The sequence below is a fragment of the Parasteatoda tepidariorum genome, chromosome 2, assembly GCF_982258835.1.
Source record: "Parasteatoda tepidariorum strain Cologne lab strain chromosome 2, Ptep-v5.0, whole genome shotgun sequence".
Taxonomy (NCBI): domain Eukaryota; kingdom Metazoa; phylum Arthropoda; class Arachnida; order Araneae; family Theridiidae; genus Parasteatoda; species Parasteatoda tepidariorum.
Window position 1 is genome coordinate 26608871 of NC_141756.1, and position 26008 is coordinate 26634878.

General features: G+C 28.8%; 1 protein-coding gene across 8 annotated transcripts in view; it reads left to right on the top strand.

The window, feature by feature from the left end:
* LOC107442351 (protein Obscurin) overlaps positions 1-26008 on the top strand; it is a 281510-nt gene that overhangs the window by 121615 nt on the left and 133887 nt on the right. For 4 of the 8 annotated variants that reach the window (XM_087157045.1, XM_087157046.1, XM_087157047.1 and 1 more), the window contains exon 1: positions 7495-11505. The exons of the other annotated variants lie outside the window; for them this stretch is intronic. In XM_087157045.1, the coding sequence (XP_087013171.1) occupies positions 8581-11505 (2925 nt within the window). In that variant the 5' untranslated portion in view covers positions 7495-8580. Of the gene's footprint in view, positions 1-7494; positions 11506-26008 lie in introns of those variants that run through there. 8 annotated transcript variants of the gene reach the window in all.

The window sequence follows — 26008 nt, forward strand, 5'->3', positions numbered from 1 at the left end:
TAATTAAAAATTCACATGATAACATATATATTTCCAAAAAATACGTTTTGACTTCGCAGTTACAAAAAACACTATGTTTTTTCTTTTTAAATAAATGCCTAAAGGGTAAAGTACAGTAGTACAGAGTGAAACTACGGAATGAATTTTCTGATGTCTTTAATACGGAGAGAGAATTGTGACAGGGTTGGTAGATTCAGAACATTCAATTTATTAAAAGTTGAGGCCGTTAAATAACGTTTAAAAATAAACAAAGATAAAACAAAATTCACGGAGACTTTCGAGCGATACACCTAATCCACATCCAGTTATGGTTGCACCTTTGAAAGATAGTTGAAATATCTTGGTGCAATCATTACTACTAACAATGACTTGGCTGTTGAGATAAACAACAGACTCGCCATGTCAAATAGATAATACGTATATCATGGCCTCAAAAACCTACTCAAAAATAAATATTTAAGCTTAAAAACGAAAATTGACAACAAAAACTAATTTGACCTATTTTGCTTTGTGGGAGTGCATGCTGGGTAAATTGCATGGAAATAAATTATCGACCTTTGAACGGAAAATCTTAAAACAAAATATTTGGTTCTGTTCATGAGAATAGTAACTAGAGACCCTTGTTTAATTTTTAAATTTACCGAAAGTACAAGCAGCCTGATAGCGTTAAAGTAATAAATTACAATGGGCTACAATGGCTCGGACATCTATTCCCATCTGATAATACAAACCCAGTAAAAATGTTCATTTTTACTAATCTCAAGGGAAACAGAAAAACGAGGAAGACTGCCAATTTCATTTTATTTTATTTTATTATTGGCCTTGAACAGTTCACCCAATTCTGAGTTTACCACTATCAATGTTCCATGCCGTAGCCTTGTGATTTTGATCCCAACCTAGAAGACAATGGAACTCTTGGATCAAGCATTCTGACAAACAAGCCATCGTGGAGAACTAACCCACATTTGCTTTACATAGAGAGAAAAACCATAAAAGCCTGTAGCCCGACGGTAAAGGAATTCTAAACAGTGATCCGTCTACCATGATGTATATTAAGTCTCTTTAGTCAGTGCAAGTCGGAAGAAAAATTCTTTCTAATCAGCCACCGCTGGAATTCGAACCTTGGACACCTTATCGGGAGTCAAACACTCTCTCCTGCGAGCTACCACGGCTCAAGATCACAAATTTAGTGACTTGACTCGGTGGAGTAAATTTAGCTAGGACCAGATGGCAAAGACTAATTGGGACAGCATCGGCTTGTAACAGGCTGTAATGCCTTGAAAAAAGAAGAAGAAGAATATAAAATATGAATACTCAAAAATTAACTCCTAAATAACATGATTTATTGATTTTTAAAATTCTCTATAAAACTATTTTTTTCTGTTAAAAAAGGTGAACTTTCAGTCTTCTGGTACTGTATCTAATTAAATTTTATCTTTTCTTATACTTTTAAAAATTTGCATTGATCTATTTTCATTTCTTCCTTTTTATGCTGTTCGTTTCCTTTCGTTTAGTCCCCGTTTTTTCCAGGTTCCCGGCAGAAATAGCTTTCTTTCGAACAAAATGGTAACCCTGAAAAATATGTTATAATTATTAAAAAGCTACATTTTCTATTTAGAATTTTCTGAGTGATAGAATTCTAAAAACCAAGGAAAGCTTATTTAAATATTATCTTCATTTTCTTTGGAAGAAATTCAAATGTTAGTGGAAATTTTTATTATGGAAACATAAAAGTACGTGTGTTTACACGTAAAATAAGCAAAAACGTGCCGTGCCTTTCAAAGACGTGTTTCGGAGGTAAATGTAAAAGTCATTTTTGTCCCCTTAGCGCGTCGAACTTTTCTCGAACTTCTATAGAACGTGAGGGTGGATCGTCTAAATTTAGGATAAACGCGACTTCTTTTTGAAATCGTCTGCTCTATCGAGCTAAAACAAGAGTTTATTTTCTTAGAATTATTGAGGCCCATAAAGGAGTGAATAACCCTTTATGTTATATCGTTAAGTTTTAGTTTCGAGTGGATTCGATGTAAAATGCTATGCTTATGAGCTTTTTGAAGTAGGTTAAAATGTCAATAAAATATTTTAATTACTTCAAACTGCATTTTGTGATAACCGTAATGAAATGTTAGTAATGGCGCTAAAGTTGTGGTACTAGTTAGAAAAAATTCACAAGTTTTCAAACTGAAATTTAAGCCTGGTTTGCTTATGTATCCCTTTTACGAAATTAGTGTCTAAACTGTTCAACTTAAATACACACATGAGAAATAACTTTTCAATTGTTTCCGTGTCTTCTTAAAAACAGTTTTAATTCGAACATTATTATGCTTTTTTAGACTAAAACGATATTAGAAAACTAATTAGTGATTAGAGTTATTTTAAATCAGCTGTTTCCATCTTTCATTTTACTTTAGTGCTCATTTTAGTGCTTTTAATTAAATATTTGAGTTCTAGTGAAAACCCCAATAAACAAAATATGATTAGTTTAGGACCGATTAGTTTAGGACTACAGGGGATTCTCTACAATTGTATGACCATAGTTTCAATCTCTTTTATTAAATTATTAAATAGTTATACATTTTCACAGTTAATGTGCTTCATATAAATTTTATCATCATTTATGCATATTCAAGGAAGTTAAAAGTTTTATTGAAAGTTGTCCACTTTTTGCGGCTTGAGCGTTTAATGAAATTCAATTCCATCTCAAAGAATTACTCTCTGAATTATATAATACGCATTAGGGCTTTATATGATATTAAGTAGATATGTAAAAAAAAGTATTTTATAAATTTTTATCTAAAAAATGTAATAATTTAGGCCTTGAGAAATGATTTTATGGAAGAAAGTATTCTCGCGTGAGACTAAATTATTCTTGATAATTTTGCAGAGATGCCCAAGTGGACGTCATTTCAATATCCTACCAAATGAAAATTCATCAATAATCAAACAGTTACTAGAAGCTACCAGTTGGAATACGTTTCATTTCAAATTAAAATAGTGTAAGCAGCTGATTGCCATTAACAACGAAAATATTACGGCAATTGATTGAAAGATAATAGCCAATGATATAGTTCGATCTCTAGATCAGGCATAGCTATATGAAATCAAAAACCTAAACATTTCCAGGTATAAGGGGATAATTGCCCATCACTAACAAGTGATTTAAAGTAAAATTAACTCTCAAAAACAAAACCCTTCACTTTTGACTATTCAGCTATACTTGAGCTATATTTCGTTAATTTTGAAAACCATTTCGTCACGAAACCGCGTGATTTGTGACGAAATGTGAACTCTCAAGTATATGACGTTTCCTCAACTCAAATTCATTGTAGTACACTGTGGGTGATTGTTAATTAGAATAAACGAACTAGAATAAAAACTAGACGATCGAAAATAAAGCGACGAAACAATCCAACCGGGTTGATTGGTGATCAAGGAGTTGGCCTCGAGTCAGCAAGATACCGGGCTCGGAACCTGCTTTGGGTATGGATGTATTTGATCTCTCAGTCCCTCTTGTGTTGTTGGGATGACATTGATCTACCTGTATAGTTTGTCTATGGTAAGAACACCCCCGCCACTAAGTCTGAGGCAGTCTGCTGCTATGGAAACAAGTATAGCCCATTTCAGGGAGGAAGCTTCTCTTCACTCTAGGGCTAACATAATTGACAGAAAATTCCCTTTCTTAGCCGACCCCAGCCAAAACCTGTCCTAAATAATGACCCCACACCCCTACTTGAAATAGTTATACTTTGTTACCATAGTCACCAGACGAATGGCTAGGGGAGTTCTTACTTTAAACAAACTTCATCTTGCCTACGACGAAGCGATTATCGCAAAAATTTGATACAATAACCTCTACGAAGATTTTTTTATTTTGTAAAATATTTCATGGTGAAATATTTCTTTAATTTTGACGAAACTCATTTCCTCGGAAAAGTCACGATAGTTATTTCATCACTTTGACGAAATTTTTTTCTCTTAGCATATACCAGGAAATGATTTTGTCAAAAACAAAAAAATAAGTTTAGTGATATTTGAGTATCCATTTTCTATAGTGTTGAAATTTGATTTCTTAGCAGAGCTGTGTGTAAAAACACTACGATTTTTGGTGAATTTTAAGCTGCGTGCTACCTTGTAAAATAAGTAAATAAGTTGAGATCTGAACTAGTTATTTCTATCTAGAAGAAATGTGCAAAAATTTCAACAAGCTCTGTGCATTAGTGTTTATGAAGGTGTTAACCTATTCCAAAAATAGAGACTTGGGAAAATTCCATTTTTCCGTTTTGAGGTTGAGATTAATGGGAGGATTTTCCAAAGGTTGTCTTTTCCTGAATAACTTAAAACTATCGAAAAATACTTTTATGCGAATGTGAATAAAAAGTTTACAAGCTGAGTAACTTCTTAACATAAAGTCAAAAAATATACGAAAGTAAGAGGAGAAAAAAAACAAAGAAAAAAAAACAGGAGAAATTTTTTAATGACTTTTAAAGGTTAAGTATTATTTTATGTTACACCGAACATACGTTTCCAATAAATTGTTAAAGTGTTGAAAACACTGTGACTTTAAGATAACTTTTTTCTTTTCGAAAATCGAAAATAATGTTCTTTTCTAGGTTTGTTCTAACCGAAATTATTCATTCAACCTATAAGAGCCACCAAATTGACGTAACTCATCAGATTAATAGTGTCGTTGATGGCCACGTCATGACAACGATTTATCAAAGTCAGGGACATTTTCCTGCTATTTTAATGGCACACTAGGTTAAAATATCTTCACCAACAAACAGCTTAGTCAACCCATCTCTTCACACCCATCCCTTTACCTGAAGGTTTTTTTTTACTTCTTCCTATCCCTCCTTTAGAGATGCTGAAGAGATGGCAGGGATAACCTGATCTCATTCCACCATTTAAGTCCACATCAATCTTGATTGCTAAACTTATTTCTCGATTTCCCTCTACATATACTAGTACAATACAGTACAGTATAATATATAATATAATATAATATAATATAATATAATATAATATAATATAATATAATATAATATAATATAATATAATATAATATAATATAATATAATATAATATAATAATATAATATAATATAATATAATATAATATAATATAATAAAATATTATATAACATAACATAACATAACATAACATAACATAACATAACATAACATAACATAACATAACATAATATAATATAATATAATATAATATAATATAATATAATATAGTATAATATAATATAACATAAGATAACATAACATAACATAATATAACATGGCATAATATAATACAATGGTATAGAATAGAATAGAAAAGAATAGAATACATAGAATACATTACAATAGAATAGAATAGAATAGAATAGAATAGAATACAATACAATACAATACAATACAATACAATACAATACAATACAATACAATACAATACAATGCAATGCAATGCAATGCAATGCAATGCAATGCAATGCAATACAATACAATACAATACAATGGAATAGAATAGAATACAATACAATACAATGCAATGCAATACAGCGCAATAGAATAGAATAGAATAGAATAGAATAGAATAGAATAGAATAGAATAGAATAGAATAGAATACAATACAATACAATACAATGCAGTGCAATACAATGCAATGCAATGCAACGCAACGCACCGAAGTGCTACACAGCACAATACAATACAATTACAATTACAAATACACTAATAATCACAAATACTATAGCAAATGCAAATACATTTATATTTAGAAATGCAAAAACAACTAAATATATAATTTGAATTGCAAAAACTATTAAAAATAGGACTAAAATTACAATTACAATTAGAATTGCAAGCACAATTAGAAATAGATTTACAATAACAATTGAAATACAAATACTATAACGGTGATTAAAAGTAAAAAACGATGGTTTTAATTACAAATACAATTAAAATTACAAATCCAGTTAAAATTGCAAATACAATTAAAAATACAAATACTATAACTGCAGTTCGAAGTAAAAAACAATAGCTGCTATTAAAAATACAATTGAAATGCAATTATTTATACAATTACAATTGCAAATACATTTCTAGTTGAAAATACAAATACAATTACAAGTACATTATCAATTATTATTGCAAATACAATGCAAATACTAATACAAATACGATAAAAACGTGATATTATAAATTCAAATACAAAATACAATTACAAATAGAAATATAATACAATTTATAAGCTTTTTCAAACTGCTATCATAGTCTTATCTCGAAAGTTAAACTCTTTGCATCTTTTATAAGGGTTAAACCCTTTACTTCTTTCATATATTTGCCCTCATTGTTCTGAAATCCAACTTTCCTCAGGTCATATTTTGTTTATGGTCTCTCTAAAGACAACAAATGTTTACTAATGTTGTAAACTTCTCTTTAAGATATATAATGAAACGATTAACTTAATAATTCTTTAAATTGTCTTCTGATTTGCTGAAATCTTTAAAAACTAATACATTAATGATGTAATGTGAGTGCAAATTTGATTTCTTGTCTGAAGAAGGGTTTATGTCTACGAAAGCTGATGCTGAGAAAAACGAATTTTAAAGTTTGAGAATATTCAAGAGCAAGCTTTCGATGGAACTCATAAAAATAAAAATGTCACCAGTATTTGTTTGCACCCCCTGAAAATTTCAGAATAATATTTACAACTTTTTATGTTGAAAAAAATTCGTATTCCTGTCGTCTTCTTCATTGTGCTTTTCTTTGTTTTTCTTGTATACGCGTGGATGGGGACTGTTTTTCTCCAGTACGACCCCTTCACTGTGTAATAACTGCCGAGCAGAACCGATTTTCCACGTTATTGATTTGACAATTTTAAAAATGCAACAGATGACGAGTGTTTCGTGAAAAATTGATCTAAGTCATTCGTTTCCCTTGATTTTCATTTATATTCTACCTAGCCATGAGTATTTAATTTTATAAGCATATTCAGGAAGAAAAAAAATTTTCTTGAAAATAATATTTTAAATTTTTGAAAGATATTTTTGAATTCATTTATGAGCAATAAATGCGTCATTCACAATTATATGTTAAAAAATGTGTATTTCAATATTTTTTTAATTGCCTGTCTCCCTGGGTGAAGGATATTTGAATTCATATATCAACAATAAATACGTCATTCACAATTATATGTTAAAAAAATGAGTATTTCAATATTTTTTTAATAGCTTTTCTCCCTTAGTGGCTTTATGATTCTCACTTAATTTTGAGTTCGGAAAATAATCCATTTATTTACATTATCACATTATATTGTCATTAAAAAAAATTTGAAATAGCTCTCAATTTTGAATGACATTTTAATGCGCGTGCGTGGTTCAAAATGGCGGCCAAGTTAATTTGTCTTATTCAGTGGTGCTACTCACCAGCTGAAGCCGAGTGACGTGACGTCACCCTCTACTCGTATCCCGACAATTTCAAGTTTGAGGTTTCCTCACTTGGGAGATGTTATCCGCTCGAGATCTCGAAGTTCCGACTTCACAACATAACTTCTACGATATATTCTATTAAATCAGATTAAACCAGTTTCAGAAAATCCTGTACTATATTTTAAATGCATCATTATTGTGCACACTTTGGATAAATACAAAACCTTTAAAAATTTATAGTATCTATGGAATATGGAAATCTGACTGTTTTTGGAAATGTGATTCAAAGATAAGTACCTAAATAATTATTGACGTTTATTTATTTTAAAATTGAAATTTAAGGAATTAATACAATTTCAATGTAGTTATTAATTTTAGTTTAAATTGCTAGTTAGATTTGTTAGTTAGCTTTGTTAGTATTTTAAAAGTAGTTCCTACTTTGTTTATTTTTAATTGGTTAGTTACTCAATAGTCTTAAATAAATTATTTCTTTCAGAAAAAAAACTACCCTAGATACTTATAAACTTTATTAAAACTTATTTAAAAAAGAACACGAATTTTTATTCATGAATATATATTGCTTTCATTTATTAGTTTAATGTAATAATCAATAAATTTAACTTTTTTTTTCAGTCAACACAAATATACTTATTTAATTTATCAACAATTTGTTATCCAATTTAACAAGTCGACACACGTTGAAATTCAAACGTGAATTTTGTAAATAAATAAATTCTTACGTTTTTGATATCCATATTTCTTATGTAATAATAAAAGCTTGTTAATTATACAATTTTAAAGATTATTTAACTATTTTGGCTTCAGAATTAAAATTACTCAACATAAATAAAGTAAGGGAGAAGTTTTTGCCCTAATATCGGTAATTGAAAATTATTATTTTCTGAAAAGTAAATGACATTTCCGCTATTATGTTCTATTAGTTTTAGAATCTTTTATATATAGTTAATTTGTATTGATTCCTTAAGTTTCCATTGCTAATAGCATTGCTAAGTTGAATTTTTTTTCAATCATAAACAAACTTTAAATGAAAATGAATTGCATAAAAATAATTATTCTCAAATAATTAATTTTGAAATTTGAAGCTTGTATCTTCTTACTGCGAAAACTATTTATAAATTTTTAATTATATTTCTTTATTATGGATTCGAAATTCAGAAGGAGGACCCCTACACTTGCCGCCATTTATCGATACACGCGATCAAGTACAACTCCTTTTTGCCGCATAACTGGCAAAAGTCACTCCATGGATGAACACCATTACGTTCCTAATTCTGATGATTATCCGAAATTTGACCGGATATCTGGTTGCCGGATAACAGAAAAACATGGTCATTTTAAAGATTATAAATATGTCTATCCAATCCTAGATCTCGATGGTACTACTCGTATGGTAACTGAACATGATTTTCACTGTCGCATCACAGCAAAATACAGAGCCATGTCAGGACATAAGTATTTATATCCTGTTTTAAATGCATCTACTGACAAAACAGTAGATGATATGTCGTCAGTGGTAGAAGATGAGTCTATGCGTGACGTAATCGTGCCGTCAGAAGTTGAGCTTATTGTGAGAGGTGGTATAAAAGACGTGTTAAAGCTAAACGACAGCGATTATTTATTTATTTACAGCAAAGAGGGAGCTATTGTCCCCGCTGCACTGAGAGAAATACCAGCAAAACGTTTGGGGGAAGATTCAAAACATAGCAGACGACATACACTACCAGCTGGATTAGAAGCTGGACTAGCCTTTGACCTCGAAAAATTTCGACAGACGACCCCTATAAAAATGCTCAGTGAGATTAAGTTACCCGAAACCATTGAAAATTCTCCTGTCCAAGAGTTTGACCTGATTCGCGAAGAAGTTGAAGTTTTACCAGATGTCAGGAAGACGAGGCCGAAGCGACCTGGGAAACGAAACCCTAGAGGTAATGAAATTTTTAAGGCTAAGAGAATTAAAGTTGAAGATGATTCAAGTGCAGATAAAGAAAACTTAAATAATATTCAAAATAAGCCAGATTCAACTGAGACATTAAGTAGGTTAGAAAGATATAAGCTAAAGTTCAGTAACTTCGAAGTTAGTGATAATAAGGAGACAGGTAACAGACTTATTCCTGTGGGTGCTTTTGATGAAAATGACGTAGAAGAGTTGGATTTCAGCGAACCCATGAAAATTGAATACACGTCTAAGGAAAATGTTCTGCCCCAATGTACTCCTAAAGTTGATTTTATAGAAGGTAAACAATGCGTAGCCTCGGTATCTTACAGAAACATAATGAGCTCAAACAATGGAAATGTTGATTTTTATGCTACTGAGTTTGTTACATCAGAAGCCAGTGAAGAATCTTATTTAAGTAATGCTCAATCTTTGCATACTGGCAATGATAATGGTCTAATTCGATTAGATGAAGCTCGATCAACATGTGCTGGTAATTCTCTAAATATATATTCAACTGAATCTGATAAACAGGAAGTTTTGTCCAATTTTAAAAATAAAGAGTGCCTTAAAAGTTGGGAAAGCATGGAAAATCTCGATTCTTTTCCGAATACCAAGGCATTGGAAATCCCAGTATCTGATATTAAAGAGAAAAAAGGTACACCCGCCTTTGGCTTTGGAGGTGTACTTAGCGAACTGAAAGGTAAACTTGGAAAAATGAAATCTTCGAAGATTTCAGAAGAAAACTCTGAAAACGTAAGACCTGTCAACTCTCAGACTGAACCTGTAGTTAATGAATTGAAAAGTAGGCTTGATAAGATGAAGCATTCGAAGTTTCCAGAAGAGAATCCTGAAGACATAAAACTCGTCCACCCACAAATTGAATCTGTTGTTAGCGATAAATGCCTACAACCCGGCGGTGTGTTTTCGGAAAGTGTTTGCAATGGGTTAAGTGAAAAAATTGCTTTGACAAAGGAAATGCAGAGCTTAGAAGAAAAAACAGTGCCATTTGAGCAATTGAAACACACGTCTTTGAATTCGGTAGATCAGATAAACTCTGCTGAGGATCAGGGTAAACTTATAAAAACTTATGACATTTTGAATCACAATGAGAACATAATTGGTTCAGAAATTACCAGCTTCACTTCAGTCACAGTGAAACAAGACACATTGAAAGAAACTGAAAATTATAAATGCAAATTCGAAGAAAATGTAAAAGAGTTTAATGTATCAGATGCGAATATCGAAACTATAACTAAGGACACATCTTCGTGTTCAGATTTTACGAACGCCGGAGTTCATGTTCCACTCTCTGAAAAATATTCTACAGAAAATAATATAGACATGGAGGATAGTGCTTTTCAACGCTCGGCACAAGAAAGCGACGTTTCTTTGAAACATATCCTCATGTCTGAGGAAACTTCAACTAGTAATAAACTTAGTGGGCCCCTGTCCTTAACTAGTACTTTAAATGAAAGTAATGGTAATATAACATTTTCTGAGATGAGTATTTCCAATTTTGATGAAAATGAATTTAACGAAAAAGTAGGGTTGAAGCAAACAAAGCAATGTTTGGAAGATACAAGCAATTATTTGAAATCAAATATTCTCAATGTGGAAAACGACATTGAGAATAACGTTTCTCAAACGTTTTTTTCTCATGAAACCAATCATGATACCAAAAACCAAAATTCTAATAATTGTTTAGCTATAAATAAAACCGTCCAAAAAGAAATGCAATTCGTAAAACAAACTAACTCTTCAATAAATAAATTAAAGCCAGGTAATAACAGTGCTAATAATGACATTAATAACATTATAAACGAGAATAATATTTTGCAAACGATTTCTTCGCATAAAATTAATAACGACTCCATTTCCGTCGAATCGTCTGATTTCCAAACTTCCGTTACAAGTTTTGAAGCACTTGATGAGTGTACTGGTGTTACGAAAGCTTCGAATGTTTTCGAAACTTTAAGGAAACGACTGCCTGTCACTCACGAACTATTAAATAAAGAAATAAGTGATGTTCTTAACAGGAGAGGAAAAAATGTAGCCTTTACCTTAACAGCACAAGAAAGTTTAGAGGAAAAACAAACGATAACCACGAGTATTGCCAACTGCGAACAGGTTAGTTATTTTGCTTTTAACATATTCTTTTTCGATTTATTTTGAGTATCGACCGTACAAATATTTATTTTTAACTTAATTACTAATACACTTTTGCCATTATTTATAAAAAATATGCAACTGACGAAATTATTTGGTAATAAATTTGCTCTTTCACCTTTCTTTTAATTATAAAAAAGTTCCGAAATAGTTATCTTAACCTTGTAATACTTGCCTGTGAAGTATTTTATTTAATTATTTTAGAATCGAAATTAGAATGTTTTTTTTTAATATAATAATATTTACAATTATTTACTATTACACTTTATTATTAAAAAGGGTAACCATTTATCTTAACTTTTGATAAAAACTATGAGCGATGCTATGCGTTAAAGATTTAAAGTTCTTGATGAATATAGTGTCTTTTGTTTCATTCTTCTTTTCTTTTAAATTATAAGTTTTAAATTTTTAATTCTCTTTAAAACTTAATAACTTCAATTAACCCTCCGCAACTGATAAGAATATTATGTTATAATGTTAATTTATGTTAAATTTAATAATAGTTTGATTGTATGATAACTAATTATTAATATTTCTGCATTAATAGCAAATACCAAATCCTTTTTCTTTTGCTATTATATACCTACATCTGTAAGAGTAACTAAGTGCTTAAATTAAAATTTTATGACCTAATATTATTTTCCTTTTTCATATTTAAGAAAACGATGTAAAGGATTTTTAAGTAAAAAAAGGACATTCTGTAGTAATAATTTTTAGTAGTTGACTATGTGTTTAAATAATGTTGTCTGAATATATAATGTTGTATGAACACGTACTGTTGTAAAATTAATGCTTTGGAAATGATGAAGCTTTTAAAATTTGTTTTTCGAAATTAACTACTTTTACGTTCGTAAAAAACTTATTTTTTACCTCTCTGAAAGAATGTGAGTTTAATACGAAAATTCTTTTATTCCTTAATTTTAGAAATTTCGCTTAAGTATATTTTTATATTTTGAAGAATATATTTAAAAAGAAATCCCGAACAAAAGTAAGTACAAATAGTCATCAAAAGTATTCTTTTTTTTAAATTTTTTTTATAATTTGGACCTGGTGATCTTCACTGCAATCTCGAAAAATTTTTCTTATCTTTTCATAATACCTTTTTTTTCTCTTTATTTTCCGTCTTTTTTCTGTGTTTTACTTTTTTTAAATTCTAGCGTGTCATTATTACGCCTGAAATAAATAAATGAGCTATTAAATAAGAACTAATTGAGATTTTTGAATATATTTTATGGAATGAATGATAGAAGATAAGATCAACATATGCATGAGCGATAACGATTGATATGTTCAAAAATTCTACAGTTTTATATATAATTCCCACTTTCCTTTCGGGAAAGAAAGTAAATTAAGCTAAAATGCAAGCTTTTACAGTCTTTAAGATGTAAATTGTTACTTGCGGGAGATTTTTTTAACTATTTGTATTGAAATAGTTTTTAATCTATATGGAGTTTCAAGGGTAATTCTTTTACAGTTATAATTTTGAAATTGCATAAAATATGAAATATAAAAATATAAAAAGAGCAATTTTTTATAATATGTAGTTTTCCTATGCTGTGAAAAATTCAGGATCGAATTACGGTATATACTTTCGTTGCATCATCCTTAAAATCCATTATACTGCAAAATTCATTTCTACTGTAAAATATTATATTGTTATTTATACATTAAAATTTTTTCAATTAGAGTGATTATTACAGTAAAAATTATGGTGTCTCAGATTTTTTCTTTCGTAACATGTTCATTTAAAAATAGATTTTACCTCAATTTGATCTGAAATTTCTTACAATTAAATCTCTCTTATTTAAGATTTTTATAAAGGCAGTCACTTTGAAACGTTTAAAATTTAGAAATTGATATAATTTAGCATTACATTCATTCCATTTCAACGATATGTGCTTTTATTCTAGAATGACGTTAATGCCTTACCATTTTCTCGGTTGTATTTAACTATATAGAGCAGAGATGAAGGGTAAAAGAAGAGCAAAGTTACTTTTTAAGTTTTACTGCAACAGGTGATGAACTGTTTTGACAAGTGGTAAACACGCGCTAAGACGCCTTTTCATCAGAAAAGAAATATATTTAAACCATGTTTAAAGCAACTTTTTGGGGATGTTTGAAAAGCTTCTTTTTGACAAAATAAAACAAGTTGCCCAGCAGTAAGCTCGCCTCGAAATATTTATTGCCAATAAGTTAGAATGTTTTAGTTGTTAAAATTTACAATCAAACAAACTTAAGTATTTAAAAAAATATAAGTTTTATAGGTTTTATTTTTGGTTAAACAATATAAAAAATGTGCATGAAAAGTTTAAATAAAACATCACTTTTATGACACACATGCACAAATATTTCATCATTTGTATATTTTTATAAACACCACTTGAATTTTTCTCTGCTGATTTTATAATCGGAGAAGTCAATTTTTCTCGAAATACTACCTTTAAAGTAATTAATAAACTATGGTTGAATCATAATCAATCATAGATGATAATTAATGATCAGTAAAATTTAAATGTTTTTCTTATTCAGATAATTTTATTCATTATGTCTATAATTATTCAATAAGAATAGTATTTAAATAAAATAATAATAATATGACAAAAAAAAATTCGTTATTATTTATGTCTTTTTATAAGTACTACTTAAATTTCTCTCGTAATACTACTTTTAACCGTTTTAACGATGATAGGACACCGATGTCCCTTTAATATAGTTTTTTCTAATGCTTTAATCGAAAGCAAAAATATGTTTTCGCATTTTTTAATTATGAAAAATACTCTGATTTCTAATAAAAAAATCTGTTAGATTACCGAAATTATATTTATACTAAACTATGAAATCTGAAAAAAGGTAGTTTTAAAATTTTATTTCCATTCATATTTAAGAATTTATTAGTAATTTGCTTCATAAATTAAAGAAATTTCATTGATAAATAGCTGTTTTGTAGATCTAATGTAAATTTGAAAATTTAATGTTTGCATGCGAACCGTTTTTGGATGATTTTACTTTTAATGCAGAAAAAAGACACCGTGTTTTATAACCATAAATTATTAAAATGTCAAATATAATAGTTAACATTTATTTTGACCAACATTAAAACAAACTAATGAAAAAAGTATGAAAAGTATGTTTAATAAAAATTCTGCTTCAAAGGGTTAAAGTAGTTCATAATCAAGATAAGTTTAAAAAAATTTATGTCTTATTCAAAAATTATTTTTTTATAATTATTTTTCTTAATAACAATGAACTGTAACCATTACTATAGTTCGTTCACCAGGTGTTGGCACTTGACTCCGCCTTCATTACGTGGTATCGGATGATACTATTTCGCTATTTTGGGGAGAAGGATGTGAACATCAAGGCTGCTATTTGGCGATCGTATGACAAAAATATTTATTTCGCACTCTTCTAGTGCATATTTTGAACATGTGCATTTTATTTCATAAACTTGCTGATATTTCTCTCTTTTTATTGAATAGTTTGTTCTTTTTTAGATATTTTGCTGGGAAAAAGTTTTTAAATATAAATTAGCTAGAATAACGAAAGGTATAATAGCTGATGATAAAGCGAAGTAAGTGACTGAAAAAGAATTCTCTGTTTGTGTTTGGCCATCACCTTCTACATCAGAAAGCCTCCACGCGGCTTCTTATCAGTAGTTTATCAGACTATTTAAAAAGTGAACAGTTTGAGAGCATGAAACCAAATTCTATTTTAAAAATGACTGAGAGGAATTTGTCATATGTATTTGAGAATTGAATCTGTTGTGATAGACAAGTAAATAAGACAAACTAATCATATTCAAAAATTAAACAAATTTTCAGACATGTATTTGCTGCCACTTTTTTAGTTTTACTAGATTTTCTATTGAAAGGCTCTTTCGTAAACTGGTTTGCCTTTATAGTGGTCTGATTGGACTACCTATAAAAAACCGTGTGGAGGCTTTGCGCGCATTAGAGGTTATCTCGACTTCAAGCGGGGAAATGTTTTTTTCTCTTACTCCCCCGCGCTGAAATGAACTCTGCGTCCGAGTAGGTGGAGCCAAGTGTCAACTCCTGGTGAACGAACTATACGTAGCATACTTATTCATAGTTGTGAATAGTTAACACAATAAGTTTAAAATTTATTGTCTCTATCACATTTTATTAATTTCTGTGCGATTATGTTTATAGCATTGATGAATAATTCTCTTTTTTGGTTTAAAGTGCTAAGCTGAGTTTTTTCACTCATTTCAATAAAAATTACAAAATCAAAATATGATTGCACGAATTTAGGTATCTAGGCATAGAAAGATTAAACTTTCGAAACAATTCTAAATATTTTATTTTAGTTTTAGTTCTTTTTTTCGCAATTATAATTTCTGACATATTTTTTACGTCTGTTAATTTCAATCTGTTGTGTAATAAGTTTTGTTATAAATTGATAAAAATAAACAATATAATTCGATAATTTATTTGTTGTAATTATAAGAAATAGTAGTTAGTGATATTCAATTACTTCAAAGGAATTAATGATACACGTCAATTCTTTAAATATATATTTTATTCAAAAATAAATTTTAGAGCAAGAAAACGAAATATTAAATTAAATCATAATTTACTTTAATTAAAACAAAAAGCACTTTGTTTTCCTTAACATTCAAAACCTTAAAAGAAAAAAACAAGCATAACATTTTACAGAATTAAAACATAACAATTGATCAAACGATATTTTTTTTATAAATTTAATTAAAAATAATAAAGTAAAATGATAAACTCATCATCATATTACTAGTAGTTAAACTATCTATCGTAATTGGATATTGAACCCATTTAGCCTGAGTGTATTGCAATTAGCCGTTTCTAGAAAATAAAATAAAATAAAATAAAAAGCTGACTATTAATAGTTCTTCTGATCAACTGTTAATATTTCTGTCATGTGCTAGTTTTTATTACTGCGTTTCTATAATTGGGTATAATATAAAAAAAACACAACTACTTCCACTTAGTAGGAATAACATTTACCATGACGCAATGCTAAATTCTATGTCACTATCCACATAAATCAATTATTAATCAAAAATCGAATATCAATTGCTTTTCTTTATAATGCAATAAAATCTGGCGAGCAGCTATTTAAACGATCAAGCACTTCGTTTGTTTATTTGTGGCTTAAAGTTAGGCTCGCAGAAAATGCCGTTCATGGGTTAAATTTAGTAGGAATAACACAACCTGTGACGTAGGCTATAGTATACCCAATTGAATTAAAAAGGAAATAGCCTTGATGTGATATTTTTATTTTTTAATTTTTAGCAGGAAATAAAAACTTAGATCGGGAAATCCTCTAATTTGAATTTGGAAAAAGTAAATCTAAATGTCGTGATAAACATTTGAAACAGCGTATAACATCAACTCAAAATGTAAAAAAAAAGGAATATGAATAATACGGCCATGTTTCCGAACAATAAACTTTTTATTGGAAAAAAAATTGCAAGCAACAAACTATTTTTCGAAAAAAAGTTAAAAAGTTTAGAAGAAACGTTAGATTGTTGCTATGCATTAATTACTACACATCTCGTTTGTAACTATAACTATACATCTCTTCAGTGGGACGATAAAATGAGTACCAAGCAGGCTTGGGAATGGCATTCGGCTGACCACCTTACCGAAGTATCCGTTCCCGTACCCAAGAGCCCGAGGTCAAGAAAAGAGCACTGTTGGCTTTAACCTTCATGGCTTATCGCGGACAGAGTTCAGATTTCTTTCTTTTTTTAATTTTATTAAAATTTCTACTTCAAAATTATGAACATTGTTATGAATATTATTTACAATATAAACTTTATTCACGACATTTTAGGGGAGGATTACTTTCATTTTATGAACTGGAAAACTGTCTCCATATTGTATTTTCTGTGAAAAATGTGTAAAATAAGCCGAGACTATATGAACTTGATTTTTATGAGTTACACGCAATAGTTTGTTTATTATTTTTTCATGCAAAACCATAGAAAAGTTGTTTTTTAATTAATTATTTTAAATTATTTTATTAATTTGAAAAAAAATATTTTATTAATTTAATTTAAAATAATATTTTTAAATATGTTAAATTATTTTATTTCATACTTTTTTGTTTTACTATTCATTAAGTCTTCGAATAAAAATCGCACCTTATTTTTTTTTCAGAAACACGCTTTAAAACCATAACTATAAACAAAATTAACATGTGGTTTTAGTTTACTTTAGAAATGCTAATTCGGTGACGTGGCACCAATTCATATGCACTTCCCGTTAATGTCTGGAAAAAAATTTAAACAATGAAGAACCTGTGATAAAATTTTAAACATAATCGCTTACAATTTTATTTTAAATAATAGCTAAAGTTAAACTAATGCGATTATTTTTCAAATATCTCTCCCGAACGGAATAATTAAATGTTTTCGGATCGTGAGCTAAAATTACTCTTCACAGTCAATATAAAAATTTCAGAATCCTGCGCCAACGGCTCTGAAGCTATACGAGATTCAAAATAAAGTTTTCTTGAGTAGTAGAGACAAAATATTGAGCATAAGAAACGCATAAGAAAAGTAGAAAAAAATAATACTTTAAAGTAATAAGAACTTTTTTTCCTTCTTTTTTTGAATAAATCGCTTTGAAAAGTTAAATAACGGCTTTGTAGAATTATTTTCAAATTGTGAATTTTAAACCCCTGTTGCTGAACAGATTTAGACGAACTTTTAAATTTATCGCAATCGGCGAACAAACATTGTAAAAGGATTTATTAATTCAAAAAAAGTCTGTTGTGTTCCTTCATAAAAAATAAAAATAATCGAACATAAAACATATTCGTTTGAGCAAATGGCCCTGTAAATAACGTATTTTTGGAATCATTTTCTAATTTTTAGACTTTTTCGCTGAATCAAATAAGACACGTCACAAAATTTCAATTCCAAAGGTACTGGTCAGACTAAACTTTTGACTCGTTTTTTTTATTTTACGTTTATAAGCATTTCAAAAACTTTTTAAAATCTTAAATTATGTACTATGAAGAATATTTTAGGTACAAAACCATAAATGAATGTAGAAACATAAAATTCGAAACATATTTATTGCAATAATGTTTACATAATAAGGTCATTTAAGATTTCAAAGTTGCTCGTAGCAACAGTTTCGCAGAATGAATGACTTAGAAATGAGAAAATGAATGATGAATGAATGAGAAAATGAATGACTTAGCAGTTTTTGGTCGATATCGGAAAAAAAATGAGCTCCTCCATTTGATTTCAAAACACTTTTATGCCCCTCTTTATCTAGGCAACGATAATCTAAACTTATATAGTTTAAATTAAAACTCAACATTTTTAAGTATGAAATTTACTCGCCATCGTTAAATATTTGATCGCCAATGGCGAGCTGGAGAGTGGTAATTTCGGGCCCTAAAATTAGACTTATAAACTTTTAAAAATAAATAGTTTTGAAAAATAGGTAAGGTGAATATAATTTTTAAATACAACTTTGTGTTCCTCATGTTTTTCGTTTCTTTTTTTTTTCTAACTAGGGGGAAGGGAGAAGATATTTTTAGAACTTCTGTTTGGTTTCATCTTCGAAGGTGAAACAAGCGACACGTTTCTCTGTATAGATTATCATTTTTCAGAAAAATAAAAAATAAAACTATACGCAGTGTTTAAAAGCCAGTGAACACATATTTTACTGTTGCAATCAGTTCTTATAAACATCCGATATTACTACAACAAACAAATGCTTTGTTTATTTTTATTTTAGTTTCTTCTAAGTGAATCCTACAAAAATTTATTATAACAAATAGAAAAAATAGATTACACACAAAATGGTGATTGTTTAATTTTTACAATTCAGCTTTTGTTGGAAAAGCCAATGAACTCAAGTGCTTTTCAGAATAGATGAATTCCACATTCCACTATGAATAAAAAAAAATAGTGAGAGGATGAAACTGAACTGGAGAGAGGAGATAAAATTAAAAGAAGTTTATGGAATGTGGAGTTGAGCAGGCACAGCTTAATATGAATGGGCGAAAACTCACCGATAAGTTTCCCTCTGTAAAAATGAACCAAGAGTTATAATTTAATTTTTGGAGAAATTCTTTTAAAAAAGTTAAACTAATGCTTTTCTGGAAGTTATTTCTGGCAAACCACTGAATTGATATTTTCAAAAAATACATTCGAAATGGGAAGTACATCAATTAATTTTCTCTCTTCTAATTAAAAAAGGAATTTAAAGTGTTTAATACTAATAGAATATATTTATAAAAACCTTTGTTTTTCTCGAAATTATTTATAAGTAAAATTTTTCTGAGAAGCCATAATTTTTTGTATACTTTTAATAAATTGTATTTATTACTTTTAAGTACTAGAAAAATAGAACATATATGATAGAGAGGATTAATTATTCATTAGTGTTATTTTATAAATAATTTAATTACACATATAATAATATTACGTCAATCATATTAGTAATTTAAATTCTTAAATAGGGTATTCATGAAATATACTGTTAGAAATTTCTCGGACAAACGGTTAAATAACGATTTATTTAATTGTTATTTTAACAGATGCAATAAAAATAGTCAAAATAACATTAGAAAACATGGTATTCAATCTCTTCATTGCCAGAAAAATCATTTATTGACTGTTTTAATTTAATACGGTTAAACAACCTGAATTTTATTCGCGTCATTAAGGCCCATCGTGTGAAGCCTTTTAGTTTCTTGCAGTTAGGTATATACTCTAGCTGAGAAGGGCTACTCAGTCGATCTCATGACCTACAGAACGAGAGTACTAATCCCATCGTTGACACCACAATATTTCCTCTGTTCAGCATCAGCGTGTGAAGACTTTCCAGTGTTCTACATTCTCATATTGGTGACCCTGGATTATTGGAATACGAAACTCGTATTCAAGCATAGATGACAGCATCACAGAAAAAAAAGCACTTCCCATCTCTCGAGAGATATGGCACCACTAAATAAACGTGTTAAGCTGCATTCCACAGTTATTTGGCAACATTAACTCATCCACAGGCTAACTCTAATATCCATTACCAAACGAAAAGCCTACCATAACCTTATTCCAATGCCAAGTTAAATGTTATTGTTATGATTTTGTAACCATGCTAGTTGTAAATGGTTACAAAACCACATAGTTTCGTGTTCATGTTTCTTTTACCATACTAGCTGTAAGTGGTTTCAAAACCATAAAGACAAGGAAATGTTTCTTACACTAAATTTTACGTTTAATTGGATGAACAGACTGTAATTATATTGTAATTTTAGAAAAGAAATTCTTACCATGTATCTAGTATTTATATAGCTCCGCAAAGAATAGTATTGTATTTTTATACAATGCTTAAATCAACAATTCCTCATATCTCGATTATAGAAAAGTTTTTTTTTTTACTTTTCGTATTTATTATTGTTTTACAAATTAAATAAATATATAATTTGAAATTACGCTTAATATTGAATTAATCTGCTTGCTTAAAATTGTTTTATAAATATTACGTTACATTATAGTATAAAAAAGTAACGAAATGTTTTGTTTATTTCAAAGCTCCATCAATCGATTAAAAAATAGATGATAATTTCGGCGAAGAATGATCTCCGCGTTTGTTGATTTAAGCTTCAAACAGTTATTTGGCTACGATCCATCAACACGATCAAGAATTTAAATGTCTTAAAGCTGTTGACATTTCAAATTTCTTATCTAGCTTTGTCAGACATTTTCCGAAATTTATTTAATTGTTTCTTCTAAAAGTGGCTGACAGGTACGTGTTTTAAGTATGGAATTTCCTTTAAATTTTTTCCCCAAAGCACCGAAGGAATGTTTTTAAAAAATGTAAATTTTTAGTTGCACATCTAGGTTCAACGTCAACAAATTTATAAATAGCATATTTTACTCAAAGTACAATTCAAAAATAGTACTTTTTATATAATAAAACCATTGAAAGATTTGAAATATTATGCTTATTTACTCTTGGATACTGTCATTGGACTAATTAAAAAAACTACATAGGAAAAAAAATACCAAATTTGTCTATATATCAATATAAGATGCGTAATTAGGTACAAGTGCAGAATTATATTATTTGTACACAAAACATAAGTAACTTCTAAACTATTAGTCTGATTATTTCATGTTTGATATTTTTCGATGCAACATACAAACTTTACTCAAAAGTAAAGTCTCATTGTAGATAATCACTAGATAGTAATGTATCAAGCAAACATGAATACATGTTTATAGTTGCACTTTTATACATAAAAATCCTTTCAACTTTAGAACTATCTTGATATTGATAATTGCCAATCAATTCAATGTAAAAAAATGCATGGGAAATAATGTCTCATTTGCTTATGTTAATATAACTTCGAAATATAGTAAATAAATATTTACCTTGAATTATGGCCCAGTGTAAATGCTGCCGTCTTTTGTACCATTAAACTGTACTTTCAATTAATTAATTAATTAATTTTTCTTCATTTACAACAAGTTTTACTGTTATTATCAATTCTTATATTAATTATTAGCTGAATACATGTTCTCCACACGAAGTGAAAGAAAAAAAATTAGCTCTCAATAAACTAATACTGAACAACGTTACGAAATTATGTACGGAATTGAAAGTCTTATGCGAGCCCAATAAAAAAATGAAACAATTCCAATTTTGTTTATTTCTTATTTTGTTTTTGTTTTTTTGCTTTTGTCGGTGGTTTTACGTTATTAGATTCCGCAAAACACATTTTTAGTAGCTCATCTAATTGAAATACCATTTTTGTGCGATTTTCAAAATGGGGGGGGGGTAAAATTGCCCTTTTTACCCACTGTGTCACTAGCACAAATAGTTCTAGAGTTATAAAAGAGACACACACATGCCAACAAACTCTTCATTTTATTATTGTAGACAAATATTAATGCTTACAAAAAAATATGTTATCTGTATTACTTGTTCTATTAATTAATAACTCTCAAGCAATAAAAAAATGTGTCTGACTTCTTTTGTTTGCATTATTCAAAATATTTCAAAGTTTAATTCTTAGGTATAAAATATAATCAGAAAATATAGATAAAGTATTATTTTTTTTTCATTTGATTTAATATATTAAAAACAGAACGTAGTAATAAAAGTAAAGAAATAAGCATTTATATAAAAAACAGAAAGCAGAAAATCAACCCTGAGAAAAAGGTATGGTTTAAACTACCAGAATATGTCAATATTTATTGTGCTTTTGGCTGAATGGAAGCATAAAGAAGCTCGATAATTTTTTCCGAAGCGCATTACTTTGGTAAAGTTCACAATAAAATCTGGTTTCATACTATGTGACAAAATTTAGAAATTTTATCATGATACTTTACGGCATGGCATAAAAACCTTTAATTCAGTTAAATTAACTTATTAGGTTTTGTATTTTTTACAAAAGTGTGTTTTTAAGAACTATAATTCTGAAAACCAGAATTTCCGGTAAGTCTTTATCATAAGAAAGTAAAAATTACCAAACGAATGGTTTAAATACATTTATTTTGGTTTTATAAACCAGAATTTTTTTTTTTTTAATCAAAAATCTATTTCAATAAAGTACGGTAATTTTACCAGAATTTTTTCCTTCGTGTAAACAACCATTTTGAACTGCTGAGGGAAGAAAGAAAAATAATTGTTAACTGGAATTAATTTCTTGATGTGTGGCCAATTATCATTCTAACACTGAATGATGCATTTAAAATAACTCTAGGGAATCAGGTGGAAACAGTAACCCTATTGATTTCCGCTTCAATGAGTAAACTCTTGAGGTACAATGGATATCATTCACGACTCCTTGGAGAACTGCCTACGTTCGAGTAGAAGGAATTGACGAGAGACCCGCATTTAGAACATTTAAATGTTTACTTTAAACACATCTCTGGAAATCTCTGATCGTATCAAGGTTAAGCGTCACCAGGTTTGATCACTGACATTGTTTATAGCGATAAAGATTACTCAAAACAGGACAGGAATTTGGAAATGATCTGAGAATTACACTGCATAGAAAACTAAGGTCAATTCGTGCCGATTTTATTTTAGATTTTTATAACTTTTCTGCAGGGGAGAGCGGGGTCAATTGTAACATTTTTTACTTAACTATTTTTAACTAACAAAAAAATCCAATATATTATTAGTATTAATTGACAGACGAGTAAAGTAGACTATCCTCTACTAGAAAAAAATTAAAACCTTATTTTAAATGTTATTATATTGGTTATTAACAATTTTTGACAGTCGTGCACTTGTTACAATTGTCCCCACTTACGGGGTCAATTGTAACAGTTCATAAATTCAACTAAAACATAGTTAATTATGCATATTATCATCGTTGTGATATATTTTTTTATTGATCAAAATAGTAGTGATATTTTAGGAGTAAAAATAATAATGAGCAGAGACCTAAAGAGTTAAACTTTTAACTTTAAGGCGTTAAAACTTTTAATTTATGCCGTGAAAGGTGACAAAGAAATAATGCACATGCAATTCTTAAAGAGTTAAGTAATGGTTTGTAAACATAAGACTATTTATTTTCAGCTGTTACAATCGTCCCCAAGACGCCATTTCAGCTTCATTTGTTAAAAGCAATGCTAGTTAATTAACAAAACTAATCTTTTTTTTGAAATGTTAATTAAGGTGTCCACTTACATATTTGGTTAATAATTTTTATTTGTTTAAACAAAATTACTTTGTTGCAGTATAATATTCTTATACCAAAAAAAGTACTTACGTAACGTAAAAATATCTAGATTTATTAAATACACCTTGTGCGCCACCTAGGAACCAAATCAAGAACCCGAAACTCGAAATTTTTGCTCTGTTACAATCGTACCCTGTTACAATTGACCCCTCTCTCCCCTAATATTCAAAATATGTGTAGCCGGATAGGTACACCACTTGAGAATCACTTGAAATTATATACAGTTTTTGTAAATGAATAAAAAAGGCTTATATTTATTCAACTTACTTTTACTTTCCTTAAATCCAGAGTCACTTCGCATACAATTGTTGGAACTTTGGTTAATTTGTTATTAACCAATATATTTAGTTTTTATTAGCTATAATCATTATAAATATTCGTCTTTCTGTTCGCATTTAAAAAAATTCATGATGAAAGAATAATAATTATTGTTTCTGGCTGACGATTTTTTTCTAGAGAGAAACAAATGTTAAAAAAATCTTTATCTCGCATTTGATTTGTTAAGGACATGTCAGCATAAGACGCGCCATTTTTAGCGGTCCAATTAAATCCAATGCTCTTGCAACGTCATACAGTTGTTTCTTTTTCAAGAGCAAATGTTCTCCTTATTTATCAAAATATGTTGCCAAGTATAGGATTCCATTAGAACTACGAAACTATAACCCTTTTTTAAAAATAATTCTATGATATATATCGTAAAAGATAGTATGAATTAAAATTCTTTCCAACGAGTTTAACTTTTAAAAGCTTTCATATTGTTTTGAAAGCATATTTATATAATTTGATAATTAATAATAATTTGAATCTTCCAACAGAGTATAATGAAATTAGATAAAAGAATAACTTAAGTGCGAGGACTAATTTAAATTTCATGGGAGTAGTTTTATGTACTTCATACTATTTAACAAAACTTTTAGGGCACTTAAGCAGCTCCATAATTTTTCTGAATTCCAGTAATTACTTTTTGTTGTTTTTTTACCAGCGTTGTAATAATGCTTTATCAACAAGCGATTTAAAAAAAATTGTATTAAACTGAATTGTGTTAAATGAATATTTTTTGTCAGTATTTTTAACCTATCACAAAGTTAGCCTCAAGAGAAACTATATTTAATTGATACATTATTGATTTAATTACATTGATTTACATTGTATTACATTGTACATTGTGTTGTGTTGTGTGTATTACATTGTACATTGTATTACATTGATTTAATTGATACATTATAATACTATTATGTATATAATATAATTTCATAATGTATACAATGAAGAAAAATCAGAATATGCGTTTAAAGTTTTTTTCGGCAAGCTCCAAGGTTTTTAAAATGTATCTATATTTACATTCGAATAAATATTTAACTATATAGAATTCATGTTTAATAGCCTGAATCAAATCGATCATAAAATTCAAATAATTGTAAAAGTAGAGCTTTTTTCCCGATGATTTTTCCCCAGTACTTTTTTTTCCTTGCTTTTTCTTCTTTTTTTTTTACAAGGCTTTTTTTCTGTGGTTCTAGTATAAAAATGTCAATCATTACAAAGAAATTCACAAAAGTTTTGTGTCTGTGATGAAAATGTGTTGTTGCTGTAACCAATGGAAGTGAATTCCATTAAAATTAATAAAATTTAAACAAGATTCCCTTAAAATTAATAAAATTTTAACAGCATTCCTTTAAAATTAATAAGTTTAAGCAGTATAATATTCCATTATAATTAATCGATTTAAACAGTACAGTGTTTCATA